At 53.8% G+C, this 27,799-nt stretch overlaps 1 protein-coding gene across 1 annotated transcript; it reads right to left on the bottom strand.

Annotated features, from left to right (window-relative positions):
- Window positions 1-180: 180 nt before the first annotated feature.
- On the bottom strand, window positions 181-26,507 carry Rab40c (RAB40C, member RAS oncogene family). The gene is made up of 6 exons (XM_042668655.1): window positions 26,281-26,507; window positions 9,169-9,229; window positions 8,202-8,262; window positions 3,509-3,586; window positions 3,069-3,291; window positions 181-2,018 (listed from the first exon to the last, which is right to left on the bottom strand). Exons 1-6 carry the CDS (start codon window positions 26,420-26,422, stop codon window positions 1,738-1,740), a joined length of 846 nt encoding a protein of 281 aa, XP_042524589.1. The 5' UTR covers window positions 26,423-26,507; the 3' UTR covers window positions 181-1,737.
- Window positions 26,508-27,799: the final 1,292 nt, after the last annotated feature.

The following is a 27,799-nucleotide window of genomic DNA, read 5'->3' as shown; positions in this document are numbered from 1 at the left end:
CCCTTTGGTCCTCGGTAGCGATGAGACTCCAGCTGCCGGCCGGCAAAGCCAGCCACAGGACTGAGTCCGCAGGACCTGGGGAGCAGTCTAGCAGGAACGAAGCGGTGCGGCTCCTGTGGCGGAGTGTACCACAAGGTACCCCCCCCCCCCCCCACCACCACACAACACATCACAGACAGGTGAGTCTGAGGCTGATTTATACAAACCAGAGAGGTCACAGCTGAAGTACATTTACTGTACAGAGTCCAGGATCGAGTCCACAGCGGCGGAAGTAGTGTTGATGCGCAGGCATGCCTGTCCAGGTCCTCAGAACAAAGTCTCAGTGATTCTGTTCATGATTCCAGAGAAAAGGGCTCTATTGGCAGCAACAGGACAGGTGGGCTAGGAGTGAGGCCATCTGCGGGGCAGTCTCAATGGTGGGGGCTTGGAGGCGATCTGGGCTCGCCAGGCAGTCCCCACGGCCTTTCCTCCAGTGGTGGCTTGACTCGTCTCCCAGCACCACAGACCAGGGTGCTGCGTGTCAACTGGTGCCCTGCTAGCACTCATGGCAGGCCCACTGCTGGAAATCTGCACTGAGAAGTCCCTAATTGGGTTGTGGCTCCTGCTGTGGCGGGGGGCCCAAGGGCAGGAGGTAGAGTTGAGCACCAGTGTGACCAAGGGCTGCATTACCAGGCCAGGGTGAAGTCAGGGGTGACATTCCCACTGAGGGGGGGCTGCCCCAGGCAGATGGGGACCTGTGGAGGATCGGTACATGGCTTCAAGACGGGCACGGGCGGGCCCTGTGAGCTCCAGCTCAGGGCTGGGCTGGTGGTCCCTGAGGAGGGACTCGGGATGGAACCCTGCGGCCCACAGGGTGGCGGAGGCTGCTGCTCTGGGTGGTGTCAGGCTCCAGTGACAGGTGACAGAAAGGCCACAGCCCACCAGAGACCAGCAGGCTGCACCCCACCAAGTACTTAAGGTCTGCAGATGGCTCTGCACGCTCAGTCTGGAGATGCTGGGCTAATCTGTGTATAGTAAACACCACCAGAAGCATCGGGGAGAAGGGGGCACCAGGAAGGGGCGGAAGTGAGGCTCCAGGGCACACCTTCGCCCTCACTCTCCTGGGAGTTGCTGGAGCTCTGGTGTATGGGGGTGGTATCATCCAGAGAGGGCTGCAGGGGATCCATCTTCCCTGGGCCCAGCACACTTGCCACCTGGGTCAGACTGGAAGCTGAGCTGAGTCTCGGCCACCAGTGTCTGGCCCTTCTATTTCCAGAGGGTCTCTGAGCACCCCAGGAGAGGTGCATGCCAGTCCAAAGAACATCCAGCTTTGGTGCTGACCCCCTCCTTCACTGCTCCAAGCCCCGAGCCCCTGCAGCTGGCGTGGCTGTGCAAGCGCAAGCCCACCTCACGGCTGCGCCCAGGCTTCCCTGACAGGTCTGTAAAAATGTACAAAACGCTGAAATGTTCTCCATATAAATGGGGGAGCCAGGCTTCCTCCCAGCTGGAGCCCAGGTAGCCCTGGAATCCGGGCTAGTTCAGACCTGGGCCCCTGTAGCACCAGCGGCCCCTCTGCCCAGGGTGTGTGGGGGAGGAGGGGGGTGTCATCTCCCATGGGACCGCCCCTTTCACCTGACACAGGTGTGGGAAGCCTGGTGCTTCCTGGGCAGGGCTGTGTGGCCAAGCCTTCCAGCACTCGACCGGGAGTGCCCCAGCACGAGCTCCCAGAGTCTGCACGGGCGGTGCCCACCAGTCCCGCTAGGAGATCTTGCAGTTGCTGCGAGAGCAGTTCTGAGGCGGGCTCTGAGGGGGGCGGGTGGACTTGGACCTCTTGAGGCTGTTGCCTTTGCTGGCGCTGCCCCCAGCCCCGCTGGCCAGGGAGTAGGAGCGGCCGTGCATCATGACGGCGTTCATGCCGTTGGCCATCGAGAAGGACTTGAGGTGGCTCTTGATGGTGACTGGCAGCGGAAGCTTGTCAATGAGGTGGACGGGGGTGCAGGAGACGATGGCACGGCAGCAGAGGTCTTGCAAGCTGAAAACTGTGCGGGAGGTTAGACAGCTGAAGGGGGCGTGGGGGCCAAGAGGCCCGCGTAGAGATGCTAAGGGGTGTACAGCCCTCTGACTACCAGAAGAGAACTCTGAGATGCCCCGGGATGGGACTCCCAGGGGACCTGGATGCCCAGTTATTCTACCTCCTGGGAGGTAGAATATTCTACCTCCTGGGAGGGTCCAGTGGGTGGCTCCCTTCTCCTGCCTTCTTCCTACAGGGGAGCACACTGCAAAGTGCTGCTGGGAGACTACCCACAGAAGACTGGAGGAAAAGGTGGCTCATGAGCTTTTGGAGTCATGTCTGCAGTCATTTACCTCAGTCCAGCCAGCAGTCGCTGGCTGTGGGTGGTCTGCAGAGTGTAGCATGAGCCCTTGTGGACGTGGCAGGCCAGGGATCCCGAGGAGGGACTTAAAACACTTTGTTCTTCGTGTGTGCACATGTGCACACACGTGCCGGTGCTGTGGCTTGGACTCAGGACCTAGGTGCTGTCACTGAACTTTTTCCGCTGACACTCTACCACCAGTTGAGCCATAACTCCACTTTGTGGCTTTTTGGTGGTTAATTGGAGATAAGAGTCTCATGGACTTTCCTACCCAGGACAGCATTGAACCTCAATCCTCAGATCTCAGTCCCCTGTGTAGGTAGGTGAGCCACCACCACCCAGTTCTTTGTGTATGCATGTGTGTATTGCACACATGCGCATGTGCATGTGCACTGGTAGAACCTCAAGGTCAAAAGCACGTTTTCGATTAAGAACCTGCACAGGATATGGTACGATGTCACGTAGGGGCTTCTGTGACCACCCAGCCTAAAACCCTGTCTTTGGAACAAGGAGGAACGTACGCATGTGGAGTGTGGGCTCTCCCTGCACCGTGGAGAGAGCTCACCCCTTACGGCTTAGGGCTTGGCACGGCCCACGGTGCCTGCTGCTTTTCAGGAGCCGTTCTGCTTCCATTATTCCCAACATCCCTCCGGTCTCCACCTTTGTCCCACAGAGCTCAGAGCTCTGCCCCTCTGCACAAGGTGAACCCAGACTCACCTCGATTGGGCCTCCAGATCTTCTCCATGCCATGCCTCATGAGCACAATGCGGGAGAGTTCCGTGAAGGACTCGATGACGTTGAAGTTGCACAGGGGGCTGACTTCAAAGAAGGTCATGCAGTTCTTCTCTGCATAGGCACGGGCCTGCTCTGTTGGAACTTGACGCTTGAAGGCCAGGTGCAGTCGGTTCCCGACCAGGATCCGGGGGACCCCAGGTGCGTGCTTGGGATGGGGTCCAGAACTCATCAGGGATAACCCAGCACCCCCACCCCCGCCCCCAACAGTAGGTAGAGTCCTCTCTGAGCATCCCGGGATGGGACAGAGGGGAGGGCAGTCTGAGCCTCGCACACTGCTGAAGGGGCGCAGGCAGGCCTATGCCAGGTTGCCAAGCATGGCTGGGCCTCGTGCCTTCCCGTGGAGGGCCCAGACCCACACCTACCTCATCAATCTCCTTGATCCACCGGTCAATCCCATCAAAGGACCAGCGGTTAGTGATGTCATACACCAGGAGGATCCCCTGAGGAGAGAGAGGCACAGAGGTCACCCACAGCAGGGTCCTTGGGGGGAACTTGCTAGACACAACAGACCTCAGTTCATGGACAGGGCAGGGAACCTGGCCCAGCAGACCCCATGGGTTAAGAAATTACAGGCAAGGGGCTGGGAAGGTGGCTCAGTGGTAAAGCGCTTGCCTTGCATGCATGAGACCCTGGGTTCAATTCCTCAGCACCACATAAGCAAAAAAAGAAAAAAGCCGGAAGTGGCGCTGTGGCTCAAGTGGTAGAGTGGTTGCCTTGAGCTGAAGAGCTGAGGGACAGTGCCCAGGCCCAGAGTTCAGGCACTACGACCGGACCCCCCCCCCCCAAAAAAAAAGAGAGATTACAGGCAAGTAAGAAATGCACCTGCTACCAATGGTCAGTGGGAAGTGGAGTGAGTGGACCATTCCAGCCCACAAATGCTGCACCTCTCCTCTCCTGAGGACTTAGTAGGGGCAGAACCAACTTTTCAACTTTATTCTCCAGGCTGTCACAGTCATTATTCTGAAATTAGTCAAATACCACACAGCTAAGCAACTCCTACCCAGGTCTGGCTACAGGGCTGTGAGGGGCACGGGAAAGGTGGTAGAGGACAGGAGCCAAGTATCCTGACAGTCAGTCAGTGAACTCGGCCCGGGGGGCACCCCTGAGATTTCTGGCCCCAAACTTGTACTGCAGGGTGTCAAGTCACTCCAGGAGCAGTTTTTGTGAGGCTCCCTGAGCTGGGCTGAGCAGGACCTGCTGTGGGGTTCTTCCTGTCATATCCCCTGGAGACCAATTACTCCACTCTGGGCTGTCTCCATGTGCCCTAGATACTTAGCAGCCACACTGCCACAGCTCTCCAGCCACCCACTGAGAACACTGCCACTAGACAGTGTTACATCAACAGTGTTTGTGGTCTCTCAGCCTACTTCTTCAAAAGTGGCTGAGGGTCAAAATCCACCTAGTGAGCAACACTAGGTCCCACAAATCCCCACACAGCTAAGAGTGGGGGGGGGAGGGCTCTGTACGTCAGTCAGGAAAAGAGGAGTCTTAAAGCCAGTCTCCTAAACACAGCCAGCCAAGGTCAGCCCCCAGGGCCTGCTAATACAAAGGTCAAAATGAACAGGGCACCAGCAGCTCACACCAGTGATCCTAGCTAACGCAGGAGGCTGAGAGCTGAGGAGCACAGTTTAAAGACAGTCTGGGCAGAAGAGCTGAGAGACGCTTATCTCCAATTAGCCACTAAAAAGCTGAAAGCTGAGCTGTAGCTCAAGTGTCAGAGTGCCAGCCTTGAGCCCAAAAGCTCAGAGACAGCACCAATACTCACACACAACAAAAGGTTGAAATTACCTGGACCCTAGACCTATGGTTCTTGCCCTTTGGCCAGCAGTCCTGGCTCATAACAGGACAGCGACTTGGGAGAGGCCAGTAGTGAACCCTACCTGAAGCCAGTCCTCTAAGAAGAGCTGACCAATTTGAACCTGAGTGCCAGGAGCTGGGCAAGCTTTACAACAAATGAATATGCGCCCAGGAATGAGCCCCACTGTTGGACACAGAAGCTCTCCTGCCAGGGGAATTAAGGAAAAACAGGAGAAGGAAGTGCAGGGGCAGTGCCACCTAAAGCATTGAGCACACCCTCTGCACAGCAATCTGCTTCTTTTTTGGGGACGGTCCGGTCGTGGGGCCTGAACTCTGGGCCTGGACGCTGTCCCTCAGCTCTTCAGCTCAAGGCTAGCGCTCTACCACTTGAGCCACAGCGCCACTTCCGGCTTTTTTCTCTTTGCTTATGTGGTGCTGAGGAATCGAACCCAGGGCTTCAGGCATGCAAGGCACGCGCTCTACCACTGAGCCACCTTCCCAGCCCCAGCAATCTGCTTCTGAGGAACACTTGAGGGCGCACCAATCCATCCTCTGTCCACCCCAGCATGTTTGTAAGATCAAAGCACACTCAGTGTCAGAACATTTGCCTAGCGTGCGAGAGGTTCCATCCTCAGCAGGAATCAGGTAAAACATCCTGTGTGGATGACCAAGGTTAAGAAGGAGCTTCGGATGTAGCTTAGAGGCACACCACGTTCCCAGCATAAATGAGACCCTTGGTTCCATCTACAGTACCACAGAGAACAATGTCAGAAGCAAAGTGTACTTTACGAGTGCAGCCAATGACCATAGAAAGAGTCAAAGTGAGCTGTGAGATGAGAAACACAGGTCCCACACATTACGTGCATGGTGACATTTTAAATTAAAAACACATACGACACATTGCACAGGAAGTTTATTTTATACAAACAGCAGACCTTAGGAAAGGCCTGGGTGTTTTTCTTTCTTGCTTATGGTGATAGCTTATGCTAATAGCTGTTTCTTCAGGAACCACCATCATTTACGTCATTTTTTTTTTTCTTGGATGTTGGTCCTGGGGCTTGAATTCTGGGCCTAGGTACTGTCTCTGAGTTTTTGTGTACAAGGCTAGTGCTCTACCACTTGAGCCACAACTCTGCTTAAGCTTTTTGGTGGTTAATTGGAGGTTCGAGTCTCACAGACATTTGTGCCCAGGCTGGCTTTGAACCATGATCCTCAGATCTCAGCCTTCCAAGTTAGCTAGGATTATTTATTTACTATTGGTACTGAGGCTTAAAATCAAGGCCTCACACTCTAGCTTGGCTTTTTTGCTCAAGGCTGGGCTCTATCACTTGAGCCACGCCTCCCTCCACTTCTGGCTCTGGCTTTCATGGGTTATTTGGAGATAAAGAGTTTTTATTGGGCTGGCTCTGAACTGTGATCCTCCGATCTCAACTTTCTGAGTAGCTAGGATTACAGGTATGAGCAGAACAGGGCTCAGCCCTGTTTGTTCTTAAAAAAGGTAGGAGAGGGCTGGGAATGTAGCTCAGTGGTAGAGAGCTTGCCTAGCATGCATGAAGCCCTGGGTTCATATAAACAAAAAAGACTGGAAGTGATGCTGTGGCTCATGGTAGCATGCTAGCCTTGAGCAAAAGCAGCTTAGGGAAAGTGTCCAGGCCCTGAGTTCAAGCCCCAGGACTGGGGGAGGGGGGAGGGTGGAAACAGTAGGAGAGCGACAAAAATGTGACCTGTATAGACAGTTCACACCACCAGGGGGTGCAGAGACACATGGCAGTGGAATGGGTGTCTGTACAAGGCCTTGTTACTCTACGCTCCCATTAGTAACCAGATTATTATTCTAGAAAACTGGAAGTGAAGCTGTGGCTCAAAAAGTGGTAGAGCGTTAGCCTTGAGCAAAGGAGCTCAGGGCCTGAGTTCAAGCCCTATAACCAACCAACCAACCCCCCACCCCGCCCGCCGGTCAAGAAAAGTCTTACAGACTTTCCTACTTGGGCTGGCTTTGAACCTTGACCCTCAGTTCTAATCAGGTATGAGCCACCAGCGCCCAGCTTCACCCTTTGCCCTAGCGCTCCTCACAAGCCCTGTGTCTGTGGGCCACCCAGGTTTTATCCTCTGGCTTTCTCTTAACTCATCCTCACCTCTGGTGTCAGACACAGAGTGGTATGAAGCACTGGTAGAAGGAGAATGAAGAGGAAGAGGAGGAGACAGTCAAAGGCCCAGGAGACCACCCATCAAGTAACTTGTTCCTGATCTGTTCCAATGGTAAAGTAACACAACCCCTCCAGAATACCTCCAGGGACAAAGCTAGAATAATGAGCAGCCAAGCCATACTTTTGACAAGGACTGTTTTAATGTGCTTTTTTTTTTTTTTAATCTCCAGCACCCAGTTCATCCTATTCAACCTGAGGCCAACGTCTGCAACTCTGAAGATGGCTGAAGATGTACTGAAGCTGTATTACCATGGTTGTCATGTACGAAACCTCCTTTCTCTGGCCTTCACGACACGCCTCTTTAGTTGGCACATGGATGTGAGCAGACAGATCAAATGTGCAATCTTTGGGCCTGGGGCCTAAAAACCCCGTTCTGCTGACATATGATACAGTCCTGTCCTCCTCTAAAGAAAGTCACAGCCCCAGCAGGCTCCTAAGTCCACCCATGAGGGTTCTGGGCAGACGCAGGAAAGCCACCTTTGCTTCCTAGTGAAGCGGAGAGATGAGCTGCATTTCTGACAGCTCACAGCCAAACCTGGGGCCGAGCACAGCACTTGTGGCATTGTTAGTGGCCACAGCAGCCATGAGAGCAACGGCCTGTCCAGGGGCTGTGGAGCGGAAGCAGTGCACTGTGGAGTCCAGTGTCCCCGCGCACGGGTCGCCTGGGAGGCCGGGCTCCCAGACCCAGAGCTGGCCACCGGAGGATGGGTCTTCTCACCCAGGAGGGGCTCTCACGTCAAGCTACAGAGAAAGGAGTTAAGTACTTGGAGAATTAGATCGGACAGGAGCACATGTTCAGTAAGAGTCAAGAGAAGCATCCCTTTGAAAAACAACAGAGTGGGGCTGGGAAGGTGGCTCAGTGGTAGAGCGCTTGCCTTGCATGTCTGAGGCCCTGGGTTCGATTCCTCAGCACTACATAAGAAAAAAGCCGGAAGTGGCGCTAGCCTTGAGCTGAAGAGCTGAGGGACAGCGCCCAGGCCCAGAGTTCAGGCCCCATGACCGGACCAAAAAAAAGAAAAAAAGAAAAACAACAGAGTGCTGCTCGACTTACCTGGGCGCCCCTGGAGTAGGACCTGAAGATGGTGCAGAACCTCCCTTGGCCCGACGTGTCCCTGAAACACAGGGAGAGGAGAGGGTCAGGCGGGACTGTGGCTGTGGGACCCTTCCAGAGTGCGAGTGAGAGGCTCAGTTCTGTCCTGTTCTCTTCTTTGTAGCTACTCTGAACACTCTGGAGCGGCCAAGGGAGGCAGGCCACCGCAGGAACTGATGGTTATGCCACAGCTGTGCTGACCACGAGGACCACACCCAGCCAGCACCCGGCCAGCACAAAGACAGGCAGCAAGCCCCAAACATGGGCCCAGGAGCCAGGGACACTGTGGAGAACCCATGTCCTCACTTGAAGCTCTTTTCTTTTCTTTTTTTTTGTCGGTCGTGGGGCTTGAACTCTGGGCCTGAGCACTGTCCCTCAGCTCTCCAGCTCAAGGTGAGTGCTTTACCACTTGAGCTACAGCGCCACTTCTGGGTAAAGAGTTTCACGGATTTTCCTGCCTGGGCTGGCTTTGAACTGCAATCCTCAGATCTCAGCCTCCTGAGTAGCTAGGGTGACAGGAGTGAGCCACCGGTGCCCGACTGAAGCTCTTTTTCCTTTTTGTTCTCCTCATTTTTCTGAGGCAGGGTGTCCCTGTATAGCCCAGGCTGGACTCAAATTTTCACCCCTCCTTCTTCAGTACCCTGAATACTCAGATTTCAGACTCAGGCCACCTCCCCCACGCTACTTAATGTGAAGCCCAGGAACAGGCTGAGAAGGGGAGGGGGGCATGCAAGCACTGGGGGCAAAAAGGAGCAGGCCGTATCAAAAGATGTTTACATCCTATACGTTTTGCTCTTTTCGTCATGGAGCAAAACTCACTTCCTACTTGAGCAGGGTCTGCTCAAATGGCTACTACAAACACAGAGTAAGGAGAAAGCCGTCCTGTCTCCTGGCGTGGCTCCCCGGCTCCATCTCACCACGGACTCACCAGAGCTCCAGCTTGACTCGCCGGCCATCCAGCAATATGGTGGTCGTCTTGTAGTCGATCCCTGTGAGCAAGGGGAGGGTTTGGCATCCGTTAGCAGCCAGACGCCCAGGGGCTCTGCTCCCGGCACTGGCATGGTGATCCCAGAGGAACGCTCAGCTCATGCAGCTCTGGGCTGCACTGCCATAGGCCAGACTAGCCCAGCCCAGCCCACTCCCCATGGTAGCCGCAGGGCAGTGCAGGAGCGCAGGTGAAGATATGCCAGCCTTCCTCAGGGTTCTGAGCCCCGCACACCTGGAGGAAGATAGCTCACCCCTACTCTGACCTACTTCAAAGTTTAACTCTCACTACAGCTCCCAGACATCAACAACTAGAATACACTGGAAACACTATCAAGGGGAGTTAAAAAAAATAGCAGAGCAATACCAGACTGTAAGCATTCACACACAGTGAGAGCAAAGGAGGGGACTCGTAGGGGACGGTCACAAAGGCACAAGGCCTAGCTGCCTCTAATCAGATAATACTTTGCAAAATGAACTCCAGGAAGTGGGAATGAGGTTTTTGTTGTTTTTGTTTTTTGTACTGTTTATCTATCTTTGAGAAAGTAAGGGGGGACACAGAAATGGAGGAAACAAAGGGTAAATGGGCTGGGAAGGTGGCTCAGTGGTAGAGTGCTTGCCTAGCATGCATGAGGCCCTGGGTCAATTCCTCAGTACCACATACACAGAAGAAGCCAGAAGTAGAGCTGTGGCTCAAGTGGCCTTAGCTAAAGAAGCTCAGGGACAGTGCCCAGGCCGAGTTCAAACCCCAGGACCAGCACAAAAAAAAAATGTACTCATTACCTGATTTATGTAACTTTTATGACAATAAAACTTGAAATAAAAAAAGATGGAGCCAAGAAGAGCAGAGTGTGAGGCCTGAAGTTCAAACCCATTACTGGCATCACACACACACACACACACACACACACACACACACACACACACACACACACACACACACACGCACGCACCCTGCTGTGACAAGTGCCAAGGACCTACCGAGCCCCCCACCGGCTGAGTCTGGAACCCTCAGTTCCAGATTCCTCAGCACCACATAAGCAGAAAATGCCAGAAATGGTGCTATGGCTCATGTAGTAGAGTGCTAGCCTTGAGCTGAAGAGCTGAGGGGAAGCACCCAGGCCCAGAGTTCAGGTCCCACGACTGACCAAAAAAGAAAGGAAATTTCCTAATGGCCTTCTTGCTCATCTGACACCAGCAGAGTGCTGCCTCTTTGCAGACCCAAACATAATACACCTAACAAGAAATACAAGCACAGTCACTGTGAGATCGGAGTCAGGGACTCTCAGGCAGGGAGATCAGAACACTTGCTCAACTCAGGACAAACAAAGCCATTAACTAGGGTTACTGATTTTTGTCTACCATACAAGCAACAATTTCTTGTTCAAAAATCCATGAGATGGGCTGGGAAGGTGGCTCAGTGGAAGAGTGCTTGCCTAGCATGCATGAAGCCCTGGGTTTGATTCCTCAGTACCACATACACAGAAAAAGCTGGAGCTATGCCTCAAGTGGTAGAGGGCTAGCTTTGAGCACAGAGAGGCTCAAGGATAGAGCCCAGGTCCAGCAGAAAACAAACAAACAAAAAACCATGGCTCATGCCTGCTGTAAACATAGCTACTCAGGGTCAGTGTCTAGGCCCTGGGTTCAAGACCCAGAACTAGCACATACAATTCACACACACACACACACACACACACACACACACACACACTCATCCCTAAGCCCTGCCCAGCCCCAGGAGCAGTGCAGTCTGATCTCTGATCCTCCTTCAGAAAGGATCTCCTCCTCCTCCTCCAACGGCTCACAGGGCATGGCTACCCAGCGCTCTGAGCCTGCGGTCGATGGACCTGTCTCCTTAGAGCCTTGCTCAGATGCCCTTCTATCTGAACATGGCACCCTTGTGTTCCCCTGCTCCCTGCTCCCCAAGCCTGCCTCCTGTCCCTCATCCTGACAGACTGGCTAGAGTGACCTCTGAGGCAAGCATCGGGTTTCTAATCTTCCCCCATATGTCTTGTCTTTTGGTTCTATTTTATAATCAATGTCCTCAACTTCACTTCTTTAGTCCATCTACTGTATTTTAAAGTATTTTTACTCATTTCTAACTTCTAGAGGCTTTGTGGGCCTGGGTGTCCTTGTTCTTGGACTGGGCATCTGCAGTAATGCCATTAGTTGGATGCCTAGAGCTGTCCTGAGGGTCTTGTCTGCCCACTGCGGTCTTACCTACCCGCTGGGGACCTGAAGCAGCCTCGGGAGGCTGCGGCGCTATCCTGACAGGTGGGAGCTGCTATGCAGCAGTGTGTCTGCGTGCAGCAGTGTGTCTGAAGGCCTCTTCTTTGGGGCTGATGGTTATGCAGAAGAGACACAGCTCCTGCCTTGGACTCCTATCTGCTGACACCAGGACACCCTCATTTAGGAGGGACCTCGCTTGGCCATTGTGAGCTCCTTGCTTCCACTTTCCCCCATGCCCAGTGGTGTCTGGCATCCATGTCTCCATTCTCCTAGAGAATACGCCTCCTGTGTCCTTCGCTTGGCTCATGCAGCCTTCTGAGTACCTGCTCTGAGTACAGTCTGTCTTTCTACTGCCAAATTCAGAGAGCTCCCTGTCGCCTCACTCAGCCATGGCAAAAAAAAAAAAAAAAAATCTGCTTCCTTCGTCATCTATCTCTGACCCTATAGATTAATGTGTGTTTTCAAGTATCTTTATGTTAACAGGGGTCTCTTTAAGGAATGGCAATTCACTTAACCCAAGTATTTAAAAGTATTTTTAAAGTGTACAGCACTGCAGGAGCAGCGTCTCCCACACATCTAGCCAGGTACCATTCACCCACAGCTGTTTAGAACCTGTCAGGAAGCCGGGCTCTGGTGGCTCACGACTGTAATCCTATCTAATCAGGAGGCTGAGATCTGGGGATCATGGCTCAAAGCCAGCCTGGGCAGGAGAGACCGTGAGACTCCTATCTCCAATAAACCAACAGAAAACCAGAAGTGGCGCTGTGGCTCCAGTGGTAGAGCGCTCACCTTGAGCTGAAGAGCTGAGGGACAGCGCCCAGGCCGAGTTTAGGCCCCACCACCGACAAAAAAAAAAACAAAAAAAAAAACCTGTCAGAAGGTGTGGGCCAGTGACACCAGCTGGGCCACCATGGATACAATTTCCTGTACCACAAGAACTTTCCTGAATCTTGCAACTGTGGGAAGGCTGTCAGGTTTTAGGCCGCTCAGATGCTTTACACCGTGACCGGCCAGGACCCAACCATGCACAGATGTCCGATCACAACACTGTTTCCCAGGAATGCCCTGCCACATAGTCACAAGAGGCTGTATCTAGTGTGCTCAGGAGTCTGCCAAGAGTTACTCATCGTTCTGGAGGGAAAAAAAATCCCACCACCCACGTAACACTGGCACCAGATACGCTTCACCTGTCACTCTCTCAGCCTCTCGGAGAGCTGAACTCCAACACTTACATAATAAAGTGAGTTCATCACACATCACAGCCCTTTCTTTCTCCTTTACGTTATAAGCAAGTACTGCTGGTATGTAGGTAGAATATATATTGAGTTTCGTCTTTTTTCAAGACAGTAAAGGGAATGCTTCAAATCCCTGTCTGAAGGGTGTGGTGGGCTGAGGGCCATGTTTGCAGGTGACAGCCTGAAGCCGGTGTCCTAAGCCTCCCAAGCCCCGTCCCTGCGAGGCTGGTAATCGTGTCCTGCCCTTTAGAAGTGGTCAAGGACAACAGACAAGGCAAGGAGGGCAAGCACATGGTGGCTCTGGGACTCCCAGGTGTGGAGGGTGCTCTAGGAGGCCAAACAAGCAAGAACACACAAATTACCTAACCTGCTAACTTAGCGGTTCTCCAAACCGCTGAGTTCTTCATGATGGGGATTCAGAGAATGACAGTGAAGAAGTAATGGACCAAATCACTAAAGTGTGGACTTGGGCTGGGAAGGTGGCTTAGTGGTAGAGTGCTTGCCTTGTATGCACGAGGCTCTGAGTTCAATTCCTCAGCACCGTATGCACAGAAAAAGTCAAAGTGGTGCTGTGGCTCAAGTGGTAGAGCACAAGCCTTGAGCTTAAGAGCTGAAGGGACATCACCCAGGCCCAGAGTTCAAGCCCCACGACTGACAAAAAATAAATAAAATAAAGGGGCTGGGAAGGTGGCTCAGTGGTAGAGTATTTGTTTGCCTTGCATGCCTGAGGCCCTGGGTTCGATTCCTCAGCACCACATAAGCAGAAAAAGCCAGAAGTGGCGCTGTGGCTTCAGGCCCCATGACCGACAACAAACAAACAAATAATAAAAATTTTAAAAATAAAAATAAAATAAAGTGTGGACTTTCTGGAATGTGGTTGTTTAACAGTGAGTTAGAGGATTTTCTATAGTACAGCAGCTCTTGCTCATGAAGACCATTTCTCCAGGCGCTGTAAGCGCAACTGCAGGAGGAAGGCCAGGCGCTGGGCAGCAGAGGGGCCGGCAGGATCTGTTTGGCACATGTACTCAGTCTGCTGAGCACGGTCTGCAGGCAGCCACTTCCCTGCAGAACACCGTGGGCTACGAACCTAGTGTTTTTTTTTGTTGTTTTTTTTTGGGGGGGTCTGGTCATGGGGCCTGAACTCTGGGCCTGAGCGCTGTCCCTCAGCTCTTCAGCTCAAGGCTAGTGCTCTACCACTTGAGCCACAGTGCCACTTCTGGCTTTTTTTTCTTTTTGCTTATGTGGTGCTGAGGACTCAAGCCCAGGGCCTCAGGCATGCAAGGCAAGTGCTCTACCACTGAGCCACCTTCCCAGCCCTGAACCTAGTGTTTTTCCCAGTCATAACTTCCCCCTCTATTTGGCTCTCTTCAAAAGGCCTCACTAAGGCAATCAAGTCTGTGAGAATTGGAACAAGATACCACTAGGAAACTACAAAGTACTGAGGTAAGAAATAATAGACATACACAAAAACGACAACCAAAGACTCCTGCGTATCTTCTTGGCTCTCATCTCTATCACTCACCTTTATTTTGAGTGTGTAAAGTAGAAGGCTGGATTTGTTTTTTTTAGGAACTCGTTAAGAGTAAAGATGCAATATGCACAACCCAGCTATTCTGTTCCAATCTGACATACTTAAGTGTGATACTGGTATTTCCCATGCACTTTGGCCAGACTCAACACAATCCCTGGTGAACCAGACAACCCCCAGCACATACAACACACATACGCTACTGTCTCATTCTATCTGAGGCTCACATCTTTTTTTTGTTTGTTTGTTTTTGGTCAGTCGTGGGGCTTGAACTCTGGGCCTGGGCACTGTCCCTCAGCTCTTCAGCTCAAGGAAAGCGCTCTACCACTTGAGCTATAGCACCACTTCTGAGGCTCACATCTTTTATGTTTTGTTTTGGGGCAGTCCTGGGCTTGAACTCTGGGCCTGGGCGCTGTCCCTCAGCTTTTTAGCTCAAAGAGAGTGCTCTACCACTTGAGCCACAGCGCCACTTCCGGTTTTCTGGAGATAAGAGTCTCAGACTTTCCTGCCCAGGCTGGCTTTGAACTGATATCCTTAGATCTCAGCCTCCTGCGTAGCTGGGATGACAGGTGTGAGTCACTGGCGCCGGCTATGTTTATGTTTTGTGGTACCGGAGTTTGAACTCAAAGCTTCATATTCAGTAAGCAGGTGTACTCTATCACTTGAGACACTCTACTAGTCTCTTATTTTTTTTATTTTTATTTTTTATTTGTTTTGGGTTCAGTCGTGGGGCCTGAACTCTGGGCCTGGGCGCTGTCCCTCAGCTCTTCAGGTTAAGGCTAGCACTCTACCACTTGAGCCACAGCGCCACTTCCGGCTTTTTTCTTTTTGCTTATGTGGTGCTGAGGAATGGAACCCAGGGCCTCAGGCATGCAAGGCAAGTGCTCTACCACTGAGCCACCTTCCCAATCCCTGTTTTTTTTTTTTATTTTTTATTTTTATTTTTTTATTTTTTTTTTGGTTGGTCGTGGGGCTTGAACTCTGGGCCTGGGCGCTGTCCCTCAGCTCTTCAGCTCAAGGCGAGCGCTCTACCACTTGAGCTACAGCCCCACTTCTGGTTTTCTGGTGGTTTATTGGAGATAGGAGTCTCACAGTCTCTCCTGCCCGGGCTGGCTTTGAACAGCGATTCTCAGATCTCAGCCTCCTGAGTAGCTAGGATTACAGGCGTGAGCCACCAGCGCCCGGCTTTTTTTTTTTTTATGGGGTGTGTTTATGTGTGTGTGTGTGTGCGCAAGTGTCTGTGTGTGGTGTGTGAGAAAGAGAGAGAGAGAGAGAGAGAATTGGGGCTTAAACTCAGGGTCTAGGCACTATGTAGCTTAGGTTTTTACTCAAGGCTAGTACTCTACCACTTCAGCCACAGCTCTATTTCTGGCTTTTGGTGGTTAATTGGAGATAATAATCTCATGGATTGGGGCTGGGAAGGTGGCTCAGTGGTAGAGTGCTTGCCTTGCATGCCTGAGGCCCTGGGTTCGATTCCTCAGCACCACATAAGCAAAAAGAAAAAAGCCGGAAGTGGCGCTGTGGCTCAAGTGGTAGAGCGCTAGCCTTGAGCTGAAGAGCTGAGGGACATCGCCCAGGCTCAGAGTTCAGGCCCCACGACCGGACCCAAAAAAAAAAAACCAGAATGGTCTCAGGATGTAGTTCGGCATTAAATACTTGCCAAGTATGTTCAAGGATCTGGTTTTAATCCCCAGCACTGAAAAACCAACAAAAAAAGAAATAGAAAATACTAGTATCTATCCTTCCCAGTATTTCAGAAAAGCTACTGCCACCGGAATGCCCAGTTAATGTCCAGGGAAAGGCATGTTGCCCTTCTCGAGTTCCTCTTGTAGTACAACTCTGCTTTCCTGGACCCTAGAAGCCTCCTGGGTGGATATCCACAAAACACCCCACCCTCACAGAGCAGCAAGTGAGGACTGGTGGTCTCCACACCCTCTAATCCCAGCTGCTGATCTCCTGATCCACTTCATAGAAGCACCGTCAAGCTCAGACTCACGTCCATCAAAGATGCAGCACCACGCAGGACAGCTGCTGCTTTCCCATGTGGTGCTCCTTAGGCAAGGAAACCACTCCGGCTGAACGTCCAGAAATGGAGAAAGCAAGGAGGAATACTGTGGTGTGCCACCAACAGAAACAGGCAGCAGGTCACCAGCAGCTCAGATCAGAGAAGGCCCCTCTGGAGAAGAAGGCCAGATAACCCTTCTTCAAAGGACACCAAGCCCAACCTTCACTGTTCAATCCTGAGGTAAGGCCCTAGAACATACCTCTGCCAAAGAAACTACTTGACTCAAGCATGGGCATGGGGCTGGGAGGGTGGCTCAGGGGTAGAGCGCTTGCCTTGGATGCATGAAGCCCTGGGTTCGATTCCTCAGCACCACATAACAGAAAAAGCCAGAAGTGGCGCTGTGGCTCAAGGGGTAGAGTGCTCGCCTTGAGCAAAAGAGCTCAGGACCACACCACAAACAAAAATCTACCAGAACAAAGCAGCAAAAAGAACCTTCTTGAGGAAGTCCCACGAAAAGTATTCAAAGCATACCCCACGACAGGTAAGCCACAATGGTATTGCTGAGGTCCAGGGCAACAGGCACAGGCCTACCTCCGGGAGAGACGCTAAGGCTAATACTTCTGTTACCACAGACTGACAGGCAGTCAGGGTGTTTCAGTACAGAAAGGAGGCACTCGCTGGCACTACACGGAATGCTGGCTTGGAAGTGTGCCTTTGGGTCAACAAAGCCACAACTTCAGAAATGGGATGGGAAGTGGACACAAGGAGCTCCAGCAACCTAGTGGAAATCACCATCACGGACACCCTTTGAAGAGGCTGGACACGGTATGCAATCCCCACCATGTGGGGCCTGGGTAGGAAGATCATCGTCCAGGCCAGCCTGACCAACAAAAGAACCATGAGACCCTATCGGAAAAGCAACGAAGAGCAAAAGGCACTGGAGGTATGGTTCATGTAGTAGAGTTCATGCCTAGCAAGTGGAAGGCAAACTCTCAATAACCAACACTACACACACACACACACACACACACACACACACACACACACACACACACACACACACACACACACACACACACACACACACACACACACACACACACACACACACACACACACACACACACACACCTAGGACTGGGGCAGGAACAAGGTGCTCAAGCTGAAAACATAACAAAACTTGAGGAGTCATTTTTGACGTTGGTTTGGTTTTGATTTAGAAGGTAACACTACGGCTTGGCACTTTGTTTTCTTTGGTCGGTCTTGGGGCTTGAACTCTGGGCCTGGGCGCTGTCCCTCAGCTCTTCAGCTCAAGGCGAGCGCTCTACCACTTGAGCTACAGTGCCACTTCCGGTTTTCTGGTGGTTTATTGGAGATAAGAGTCTCACGGTCTCTCCTGCCCCGGCTGTCTTTGAACCATGATCCTCAGATCTCAGCCTCCTGAGTAGCTAGGATTACAGGCGTGAGCCACCAGCACCCGGCTCAGTTTGGCCCTTTAACCACTTGAGCCATATCTCTAGCCCAACTTTTTTGCTGGTTATCATTATTCTTTTTTGTCCGTCGTGGGACTTGAACTCTGGGCCTGGGTGCTGTTCCTGTGCTCTTCAGCTCAAGGCGAGTGCTCTACCACTTGAGCAACAGCACCACTTCCGGTTTTCTAGTGGTTTTATTGGAGATAAGAGTCTCACAAACTTTCCTGCCCAGGCTGGCTTTGAACAGCGATCCTCAGATCTCAGCCTCCTGAGTAGCTAGGATTATAGACATGAGCCACCGGCACCCGGCTTGCTGGTTATTTTGGAGATGAGAATGTAGCAAACTGTTCTGCTTGATCTGGACTTGAATCACTGTCTTCTAGAATTCAGCCTTCTGAGTAGCAGGATTTCAGGAATGAGCCCCTGGCACCCAGCCTGTGTGTGCTTGAACTGAGGGCTTCATGTTCTTGCTTGGCTTTTTCATTCAGCGCTGGTGCTCTACCACCTGAGCCCCATTTCCACTTCTGTTTGTACTAGTGCTGGGGGTTGAACTCAGTGACTGGGCACTGTCCCTGAGCTTCTTTTGCTCTAAGCTAGTGTATGACCACTTCAGCCACAGCTCCACTTCCGGCTTCTCTGGGGCTTAACTGGAGATGAGTCTCATGGCCTTTCCTGCCCGGGCTGGCTTTGAACAGCAGCGCTCAGATCTCAGCTGAGTAGGTAGGATGACAGGCCTAAGCCACCAGCACCCTACATGGCACCTAGCTTTGTGGTGTTCTTGAGGACCACACATCAGGTTCCTCTGCTCTTGTTCTCTACTGCCTAAGACAGCATCACATTGCCAGGAGCACCGTGGAAACCATCCCATTTTTGCCATTGCATGGAAGGAAACAAGTACTCTCCAATTTCTTTTCCTGGGTCTTGATAGTGTTTCATTTTGTTGCAAACCTGACTCTGTAGAATTCGTCTGGCAAAGGCCACGTGTGCTCACATTTGCAATTCCAGCTACATGGGAGACTTGCAGTCCAGACTGGAGCTGGCCCTAGACAAAAATGTGAGACTCTATCCAAAAGAATTACTAAAGCAAGAAGGGCAGGGGGCTTGGCCACAGACATTATACACATCCTTCACACCTCCTCTCTGCTGCCAGGCTCCCTGTCCTGCCACCGTTCTGTGGTGGGCCTCACCCTGAGGGAGAGTGCAGGGACACAGGCCAGCCCGATGACCACCCCTCAGAGCAAAGCTGGTGGTGCCAGGGTCAATCCGTAAGTGGCTTTAATTCTCAAACACTTTGGCTCCAGGACCACATCCACTGTGGAGACCGAAGTGGCTCTGCTTCACCCTCATCCAAGACCACAGTCTGCTCCTTCCTGAACCCAGCAGCCCTTCTGTGCTCACAGACTCTCAAGGCAGCTGTTCTCCCCTCTGCTGTAGAACGCCTGGCTCTTGGTGGGCTCTGCCACAGGCATCTGGTCACGCCCACGGTCCTCATACTGATGCCCTCTCCACCTCACCTCACCATGGCCCCCACCCCTCCTCCGCCTCCGCAGGACAATGTCCATAGATCAACACTGTGTCTGCTACGCGGATCTCACCGAAAGAGTCACACACGATGGACCTGAGAACTGCCCGCCACAATCAAGCTGAGGACTGAGGCTCTTCCTTCACCTGTTGACGTTCCAAGTCCAAGTCTGTCTCAGGATTACTCGGCCTACTCTGCCACCGTCTTCTAACTGTGACCTCACCGTGCGGGCCTTGGCTCAAGCGGCTCCTTTCCCCACGGGGGCTGGTCCTTAACACCTCTTTCGGTCTGGAAGTCCAGCCATAGCTTTCTCCCAAACAGGATGCTAGGCACTGAGGATTTTCCTTGATTTTGTTTTTTTTTGTTGTTGTTGGTTGGTTGGTTGCTTGGTCGTGAGGCTTGAACTCAAGGGTCTAGGTACTGTCCCTGAGCTCCTTTTTGCTCAAGGCTAGTACTCTACCACTTTGAGCCACAGTTCTACTTCCGGTTTTCTGGTGGTTCATTGAAGGTAGGAGTCTCACAGACTTTCCTGCCCAGGCTGGCTTTGAACCGAGATCCTTAGATCTCAGCCTCCTGAGTAGGTAGGATTACAGGCGTGAGCCACTGGTGTCCCACTTTCCCTGTGTTCTACATGGCAGAGAGGACCATGCCCTGGCTGATTTGGCTCTGGGGCCTGCCATCCATCCTAGGCACTGCCCACAAGAGGACCCAGGGGCAGCTCCACCCTTTTCTGTGCCTAAGGCACTAGCTGCAGGCTCCAGACCCAGCTTTTCAGGAACCAGCAATTTTGCACCTTCCAACAAAACAGGAGGCAAAAGGACATGCCAAGGGCCAGCTCCTCTCCTTCACGTCCTTCCCTCCCACTTCTTGGCTCCCTGATGTAGCTTCCTTCCTGAAACACTGTTAAATTTAGTTCATCACCCAAGCCACAAACAATCACTGCAATGGAAAAGATGATATTGCACATGCGCAAGACAACAATCCCAACCGGGGCTGCACACCCTGCAGAGCTGGCTGGTCTTGCGGCATGCCTGCTACGTAAGCATTCGTTTTGTCATATGGTAGAGCTTATGGCAATGCCAAAATTGACCAAGGGAACCACTTATAATTAAGTATCATACTTTCAGAACTGTTTACTGAAATTTTAGGAAAGGCCATGCTAGTCTAACCTTACAAAGCAGCACAACCGGGCTGGGAAGGTGGCTCAGTGGTAGAGCACTTGCACCTGCATGAGGCCCTGGGTTCGATTCCTCAGCACTACATAAGCAAAAAGAAAAACAGCCGGAAGTGGCGCTGTGGCTCAAGTGGTAGAGCGCTAGCCTTGAGCTGAAGAGCTGAGGGACAGCACCCAGGCCCAGAGTTCAGGTCCCACGACCAGACCCCCCCCACCAAAGAAAAAAAAAAGCAGCACAACCAGCGTGTTGAACTCAACATGGGCACCTACCCTCACCACCTGTCACCTTCTTAGATGGGGCAGTTAATAGTAAGGTTACCAGGAGAAACCTCACTCCATACAGACAAACCTGTATGTGATTCTGCCAACTTGCTCCTATTATTTGTATCTCTGGGCCCTACTCTGCTGGGAGCAGAGAAAGGGCAAAGTGCAGAGAAAGGGAAAAAAGCCAGCTTGGTCCCATGTTACAATGGAACCTGCTGAAAGAGGCAAACAGAAAGTTCTGTTTGCAATTAAGAATTCTTGCAGGGCTGGGAAGGTGGCTCAGTGGTAGAGTACTTGCATGAGTACATGCATGAGGCCCTTGGTTCGATTGCTCAGCTCCACATAAGCAGAAGTGGGGCTGAGGCTCAAGTAGTAGAGCACTAGTCTACAGCTGAAGAGCTGAGGGACAGCGCCCAGATCCAGAGTTCAGGCCCCACAACTGCCAAAAAAAAAAAAGAATTCTTGCTCAAGGGGGTGCTCAGGAGGCTGAAATCTGAGAATCACTGTTCAAAGCTAGGAAAGGCAGGAAGTTCATGAGACTCTAATTACCCAGCAAAATGTCTGAAGTAGAGGTGTGGTTCAAATAGTAGCGCACCAGAAAAAGCCAGGCAAGAGTGTAAGGCCCTGAGTACAAGCCCCAATACCAACAAATACACACAAAAGAATAAGAATGCTAGCTCAAGAGCAGGGCGCTGGTGGCTCACCCCTTTAATCCTAGCTACTCAGGAAGCTGAGATCTGAGGATCAAGGTTCAAAGCCAGCCAAGGCAAGAAAGTCCATGAGACTCTAATCTCCAACTAACTACCAGAAAACCAGAAGTAGTGCTGTGGCTCAAGTGGTAGAGTGCTCTCCTTGAGCTCAGAGAGAGCGCCCAAGCCCAGAGTTCACACCCCACAACTGACCAAAAAAAAAAAAAACTTGCTCAAATCTGTAATCCTGACTGGGTGGAGTAACACAAATCTTTCATCCCCAGTGACACAAAGAAACACAAGTAGAAAGACTGCAGCTCAGTTCAGCCTATGCAAAATAACCAATGCAAGGCTAGGAAGGTGGCTCAGTGGTAGAATGCTTGCTTCGCATGCATGAGGCCCTGGGTTCGATTCCTCAGAACCACATAAAACAGAAAAAGCCAGATGTGGCGCTGTGGCTCAAGTGGTAGAGCACCAGCCTTGAGCTGAAGACCTGAGGGACAGCGCCCAGGCCCAGAGTTCAGGTGCTATGACCAACCAAGAAAAGAAAAGAAAGAACCAATGCAAAAAGAGGCTGGAGGTGTGGCCCAGTTGGTATAATGCTTGCCTAGGAAGCAGCAGCCTCTGAGTTCAATTCCTACTATCCCGGAAAAACAACTCAAAACCCTACCTCCATCAGTCCGGAACAATACTGCTTGTGACTAACCAGGGTGGCCTCTCCCAATCCCCTCATACAAGTCACCCTCTACTACAACAGGGTGACAAGTGGCCCTCCCAGCTAGAGAGGATCTAGTACCTCAGTGATCTCTAACAGCTCCCATGTTTATGAACTGCTGGCCACACCAGCCAATAATGGCTCATGGCCTATAATTATAGCTATACAGGAGGCTAAGATGTGAGGACTGAAGTTTGAAACAAGCCCAGGTTTAGAAAAGCCCAAGAGAGGGCTGGGATGTAGCTCAGTGGCAAAGCGCTTGCCTAGCAAGTGCAACGTCCTGGGTTTGATCCCCAGTACCAAAAAGAAAAAACAAAAAAATATATATATAGTTAAAGAAAAGCCCAAGAGAAGCCGGGCGCTGGTGGCTCACGCCTGTCATCCTAGCTACTCAGGAGGCTGAGATCTGAGGATCATGGTTCAGCCCAGGCGGGAAAGTCTGTGAGACTCTCATCTCCAATTAACTACCAGAAAACCAGAAGTGGTGCTACGACTCAAGTGGTAGAGCACTCACCTTGAGCTGAAGAGCTGAGGAACCGCGCCCAGGCCCAGAGTTCAAGCCTCATGACCGAGAAAAAAAAAGGAAACCCCAAGAGACTATTTCCAATAAATCAGAAAATTTCTGGACTGGAAGTATGGCTCATGTGGCAATGCTGGCTATTAGTGAAAAAGCTAAATGAGTGCAAGGCTATGAGTTCAAGCCCTGGTACCAGCACGCGCGCGCACACACACACACACACACACACACACACACACACACACACACACACACACACACACACACACACACACACACACACACACACACACACACACACTGCTGGCCTTGCTAACTCCTGCCTACTCCAGGACTCACTTCTTTTATCTTCAATAAACACTTTTTAAAAAGGGCTGGGAAGGTGGCTCAGTGGTAGAGCACTTGCCTTGCATGCATGAGGCCCTGGGTTCAATTCCTCAGCCCCACATAAGCAAAAAGAAAAAAGCCGAAGGTGGCGCTGTGGCTCAAGTGGTAGAGTGCTAGCCTTGAGCTGAAGAACTGAGGGACAGCGCCCAGGCCCAGAGTTCAGGCCCCACGACCTGACCCAAAAAAAAACACTTAAAAAAAAAAAGGGGAGAGTGCTAGCCTGCTGCTCAGGGACAGCACTCAGGCCCTGAGTTCAAGCTCCAGGACCAGCACATATACATACACATATACATGTGCGCACATGCACACACACACACACACATACACACACACACAAAGCTGGGCACAGTAATGTAAGCCTATCATCTCTGCTACACAGAAAGTATATATAGAAGATGGTCCAGGCTGACCCAGGCAAAAAGCAAACAGGGCTACGTGACTCAACTGGCAAAGAGCCTGCCTGCCAAGTGTTAGACCCTAAGTTCAAACCCTAGTAACTTTAAAAAAAATTACACTTAGTTGTTTCCTGTGTGTAAACTCACAAAATGATTGAGACGTACATGGAACATACATGTTACAGGAAAATATAACGCAGAGGAATGAATCACCGTTCTCCTTGAATCTACCATCTGGGAGAGAAACGAATTTGAGTCAGATGAGCAGAAACGCAGGGAGCTAGTGGGTGGAGGGTACACACTCTGGCTGGCTTTTGAGTCACTAATATGACACCCTAGCTCTGATTTCACCAAGGGGTACACAGTATGCCAGGAACAGATACACAGTAGCCTCACACTCTTGGGGGGCAACATCATATGGTCTCACAGACATCTCCGTAACTATTACACTCATGGCCAAGCTCCACCTCTGTTCTGTTTTGTCCACAAGCATGTACCTCCCTTCAAAATCCCTGGGCTCAAAGGACAGAGATGTCACTCAGCAGTTTCTATAACACTGATTCCCAAAGGAACACAGAAAGAAATGAAGCAATATGCATGGACTCAACTCATTAAGGATGTGAATCTTACAGGTGATGGGCATAGAAACTATGACAGACTTTTGTCTGTGGAGGTAAGAAGTCACTCGGTGCCAGGCACCAGTGGCTCAACGTCTGTAATCCTAGCTACTCAGGAGGCTGAGATCTGAGGATCGCGGTTCAAAGCCAGCCGGGGCAGGAACATCCGTGAGACTCTTATCTCCAATAAACCACTACAAAACCGGAAGTGGCATTGTGGCTCAAGCAGTAGAGCGCTTGCCTTGAGCTGAAGAGCGCAGGGACAGCACCCAGGCCCAGAGTTCAAGCCCCACGACCCACAAAAAAAAAAAAATGTCCAGAAGTGGCGCTGTAGCTCAAATGGTAGAGTGCTAGCCTTGAGCTGAATTGCTCAGGGACAGTGCCCAGGCCCAGAGTTCAAGCCCCAAGACTGCCAAAAAAAAAAAAAAAAAAAAGTCCTTCAGTGCCCACAGTATAAAGGGAAACAAGGCCTGTGTGCTGTAGTAGAGATGGTCCCTGGGCTCCAGAACAAGCACTCAGCACTCTGCTGTGGGGCTGACACAGACCCACTACCCTAGGGCCACAACACAGAGCCAGATCCACCAGCAGTGCTTATGAGTAGAAACCCTTCCCAGGACACTTGTGTCCTCTTCTGCCAGGTTTTTTTGCCAATTGTGGGACTTGAACTCAGGGTCTGGGCGCTGTCCGGAGCTTCTTTTGCTCAAGGCTAGCGCTCTACCACTTGAACCACAGCATCACTTCCAGCTTTTTCTGTGTATGTGGTACTGAGGAATCGAACCCAGGGCTTCATGCATGTGACTCTGCCAGCTCTAGAATGAGGAATCCATGATGGATTTGCTCTAGCATAGCCCTCTGGACACCCAGGTGGGAGTTTCACACAAAGTGTCCTGTCTCAGAAAGAGTAGATCGTATCCCTGAAAGTACTGCTGCTGTATAAGCCAATTCCCTGGAGGAAGGTTTCCAAGCCTACAGAGATCTGAAGCCTTGGTGCACATCAGGATCTCCAGACAGGAGAGGTTCCCACAGATGTTGGGCCTTTGGTCACAAGCATCACATTGCCAGTGCTTCAGATTCCAGTGCTAATACAATAACATAAAGGCAGTGTGGATGACTCACACGTTTGTGAAATTGTGGACAGTGAAGTTACTCACACACCTAGACAAGCTAGACAAGGCTTTAAGGCAGATAAATAACCCAGCTATGATCAGGAAAGTCTGGGCCATTCGAGCAATGGGGCCCTCACTACGTGGGGACCTTCCTGTATGTGTTAAGCCCTACAGGTTGTGGCTGAAAACAAAAAACTGTAAACACATATGCTGAGGGATTTATTAACGAGAGAGAGAAATATTCAACTCATCTTTATAAGCGAACAAGCTGATGGTTCATGCCTGCAATCCCATCTACTTAGGATTGGGACCTGAGGATCAAGGATCAAATGAAGTCAGTCCAGGCAAGAATGTCCATGAGGCTCTTACCTCCTATTGGCCACGCAAAAGCCACCAGAAGTGGAGCTGTGGCTCAAGTGGTAAAGCACCAGCCTTGACTGAAAAAAGCCGGAAGAGCATCCAGGCCCTGAGTTCAAGCCCCAGCACGGTCACCAGAAAAAAAGGAGAGGAGAGAGGCGAGAAGGGAGAGAGGGGAGCGTGTCCGGAGGCGGCGGGAGGGGAAGGGCGGCACTCACGGTGCTGGAGTGGAGGATCCAGCCCGTTCCCGGCGTTCTCAGACCTACACCCGGGCCCCGTGGAGAGCGCTCCGCCCGCCGGGCCGCCGGCCCTCGGCACACCTGCGCTCGGCCCGGCCGGGCCTCCGGCCAGGAAGGGTGGGAGGGCCCTGGAAGGGCGAGAGCGGCCGCGGGGCCGGCCGTGCGTGCGCGGGCCGAGCGGGCAGCCGGGCCCGGGCCTCGGCGGCGCCGGGGCGCGCCTCCCGCCCAGCCCCGGCCGCCCCGGAGCCCAGCCCGGCGCCGCCGGCCCGCCCGAGCTCCCAGCGCCGGGCCCGGCCAGCAGGCGCTTGACAGGTCCGTCCGGAAGCCGGAGCGGGGGGCCGGGACCGGCCGGGGAGGCGCCGGGGACCCGAACCCCGCGCTGCTCCCCGCGCGACAGCCCCCGCCCGCCATCGCGGGCGGCCGCGCGAGCCCCGGCGCCTTTCGGCCGTGCACCCGGAAGTCGAGAAGAAAAACAACGTCGCGACGGGGTGTTTTCTCCCGGGGCCGCCGGGCGCCGCGAGCCGGGCCGCCGCCGGCGCAGGCCGGGCCCGGAGGCCGCCCGGGCCGGGCCCGCCGCGCGCCGCGCCCCGCGCCGCCCGGCCTACCGTTGCTGTAGGCGTACGGGGACTCGGCCGCGCCGTCCTGCAGGCTCTCCAGGATCTCGCCCTTGCCCACGTCGCTGTCGCCCACCAGCAGGAACTTGAGCAGGTAGTCGTAGCTCTTCACCGGGCTGCCCTGGGTGCCCATCCTCCCGCCCGCCGCCCTGCGGCCCGCGGACCGAGGCCGGAGCGCAGTGCCAGGGGCCCGACACCGGGCCGCGTCCACGGGCGCCGTCCACGGGCCGCCGCCCCCACCGCGCCCGCGCGGCCGCCCCGTCACCGCCCGCCTCGCCTCCCCGCGGCCGCGCCGCCCGCCCCCGCCCGCCCGCTGGCGCCGCGCGGCCCCGCCCCCCGCCCCGCACGCGGCGCGGTCATTGGCCGCCGGCAGCCGACCCTCCACCGGCCATTGGCCCGGCCGCCTGGCTGTCGCGGCTGCCCCGCCCCGGCGTTTCCCACACACACTCGGCGCCGCGGAGCCTCGAGTGGCTCCGCCCCGTGACCACCCTGCCTCGGGCCGTGCCTATTGGCCGGCCTCCGCTCCGTTTCCCACGGCTGTTAGCCCGTTCGTCCGCCCGTCAAATACGTGCCACCCACCCACACACACACACACGCCGGTTTAACTCAGCGTTACGAACACTACGGACGTGCCCACCTCACCGACGTAGCCCCCGGCCTCCTGCCCCCATCTTCCTGCAACCATTGGTTGCTCTACATGTCTATCAGAGCGCCCGAGCTACCGTAGCCCCGCCCCCTGGCCCACCAGGCAGTCCCCGCCCCCTTCCTAGTGCTCTGGCCAATCAGGAAGCTCTAGGCTGCTGGCACTTGTGCCGGCCGCGTACCAGCGGCGGGGCGGCGGCGGCGCCGCTCTTGGCGGGCGGGTCCACCAGGGCCGGGACTCCAGCAAGCTGAGCCGGCTGTTCCCGCGGAGACCCGGAGGAGTGGCGAGGCGAAACGGCCGTCCGTCGGGGGCGCGCTTCCCCGGGGGTGTGGCGGGCCGGAGGCGGGGCTTTCTCCTGAGCGGCCCGGAAGGCGGGCCTTCCGCCTGCTGGGCGCGGCCGACGGCAGCCTAGTCCCGCCCCGACGCGTGCCCGCGGCGGGGGAAGGGCCGGGGTCGGGGACGCGCGCCCGCGGCGGGGGAAGGGCCGGGGTCGGGGACGCGCGCCCGCGGGGGGGGGGGGAGGGGGGTCGGGGACGCGCGCCCGCGGCGGGGGAAGGGCCGGGGTCGGGGACGCGCGCCCGCGGCGGGGGAAGGGCCGGGGTCGGGGACGCGCGCCCGCGGGGGGGGGAGGGGGGTCGGGGACGCGCGCCCGCGGGGGGGGGGGAGGGGGGTCGGGGACGCGCGCCCGCGGCGGGGGAAGGGGCGTCGGGGTCGGGGACGCGCGCCCGCGGCGGGGGAAGGGCCGGGGTCGGGGACGCGCGCCCGCGGCGGGGGAAGGGCCGGGGTCGGGGACGCGCGCCCGCGGCGGGGGAGGGGTCGGGGACGCGCGCCCGCGGCGGGGGAAGGGCCGGGGTCGGGGACGCGCGC

This window comes from Dipodomys spectabilis, unplaced genomic scaffold, assembly GCF_019054845.1.
Source record: "Dipodomys spectabilis isolate Male_0828 unplaced genomic scaffold, ASM1905484v1 ptg000461l, whole genome shotgun sequence".
Lineage (NCBI taxonomy): Eukaryota > Metazoa > Chordata > Mammalia > Rodentia > Heteromyidae > Dipodomys > Dipodomys spectabilis.
This window is presented reverse-complemented; position numbering and strand designations above follow the sequence as displayed.

Excerpts from the sequence above, each read along its gene's own strand:
- Rab40c (XM_042668655.1), bottom strand. The coding sequence starts at position 26,422 with ATGGGCACCCAGGGCAGCCCGGTGAAGAGCTACGACTACCTGCTCAAG. Across the intron at positions 8,263-9,168 it reads CGAGTCAAGCTGGAGCTCTG|GGACACGTCGGGCCAAGGGA; the intron begins GTGAGTCCGTGG and ends CCTGTGTTTCAG. Across the intron at positions 2,019-3,068 it reads GATCTGGAGGCCCAATCGAG|TTTTCAGCTTGCAAGACCTC; the intron begins GTGAGTCTGGGT and ends CCTCCCGCACAG.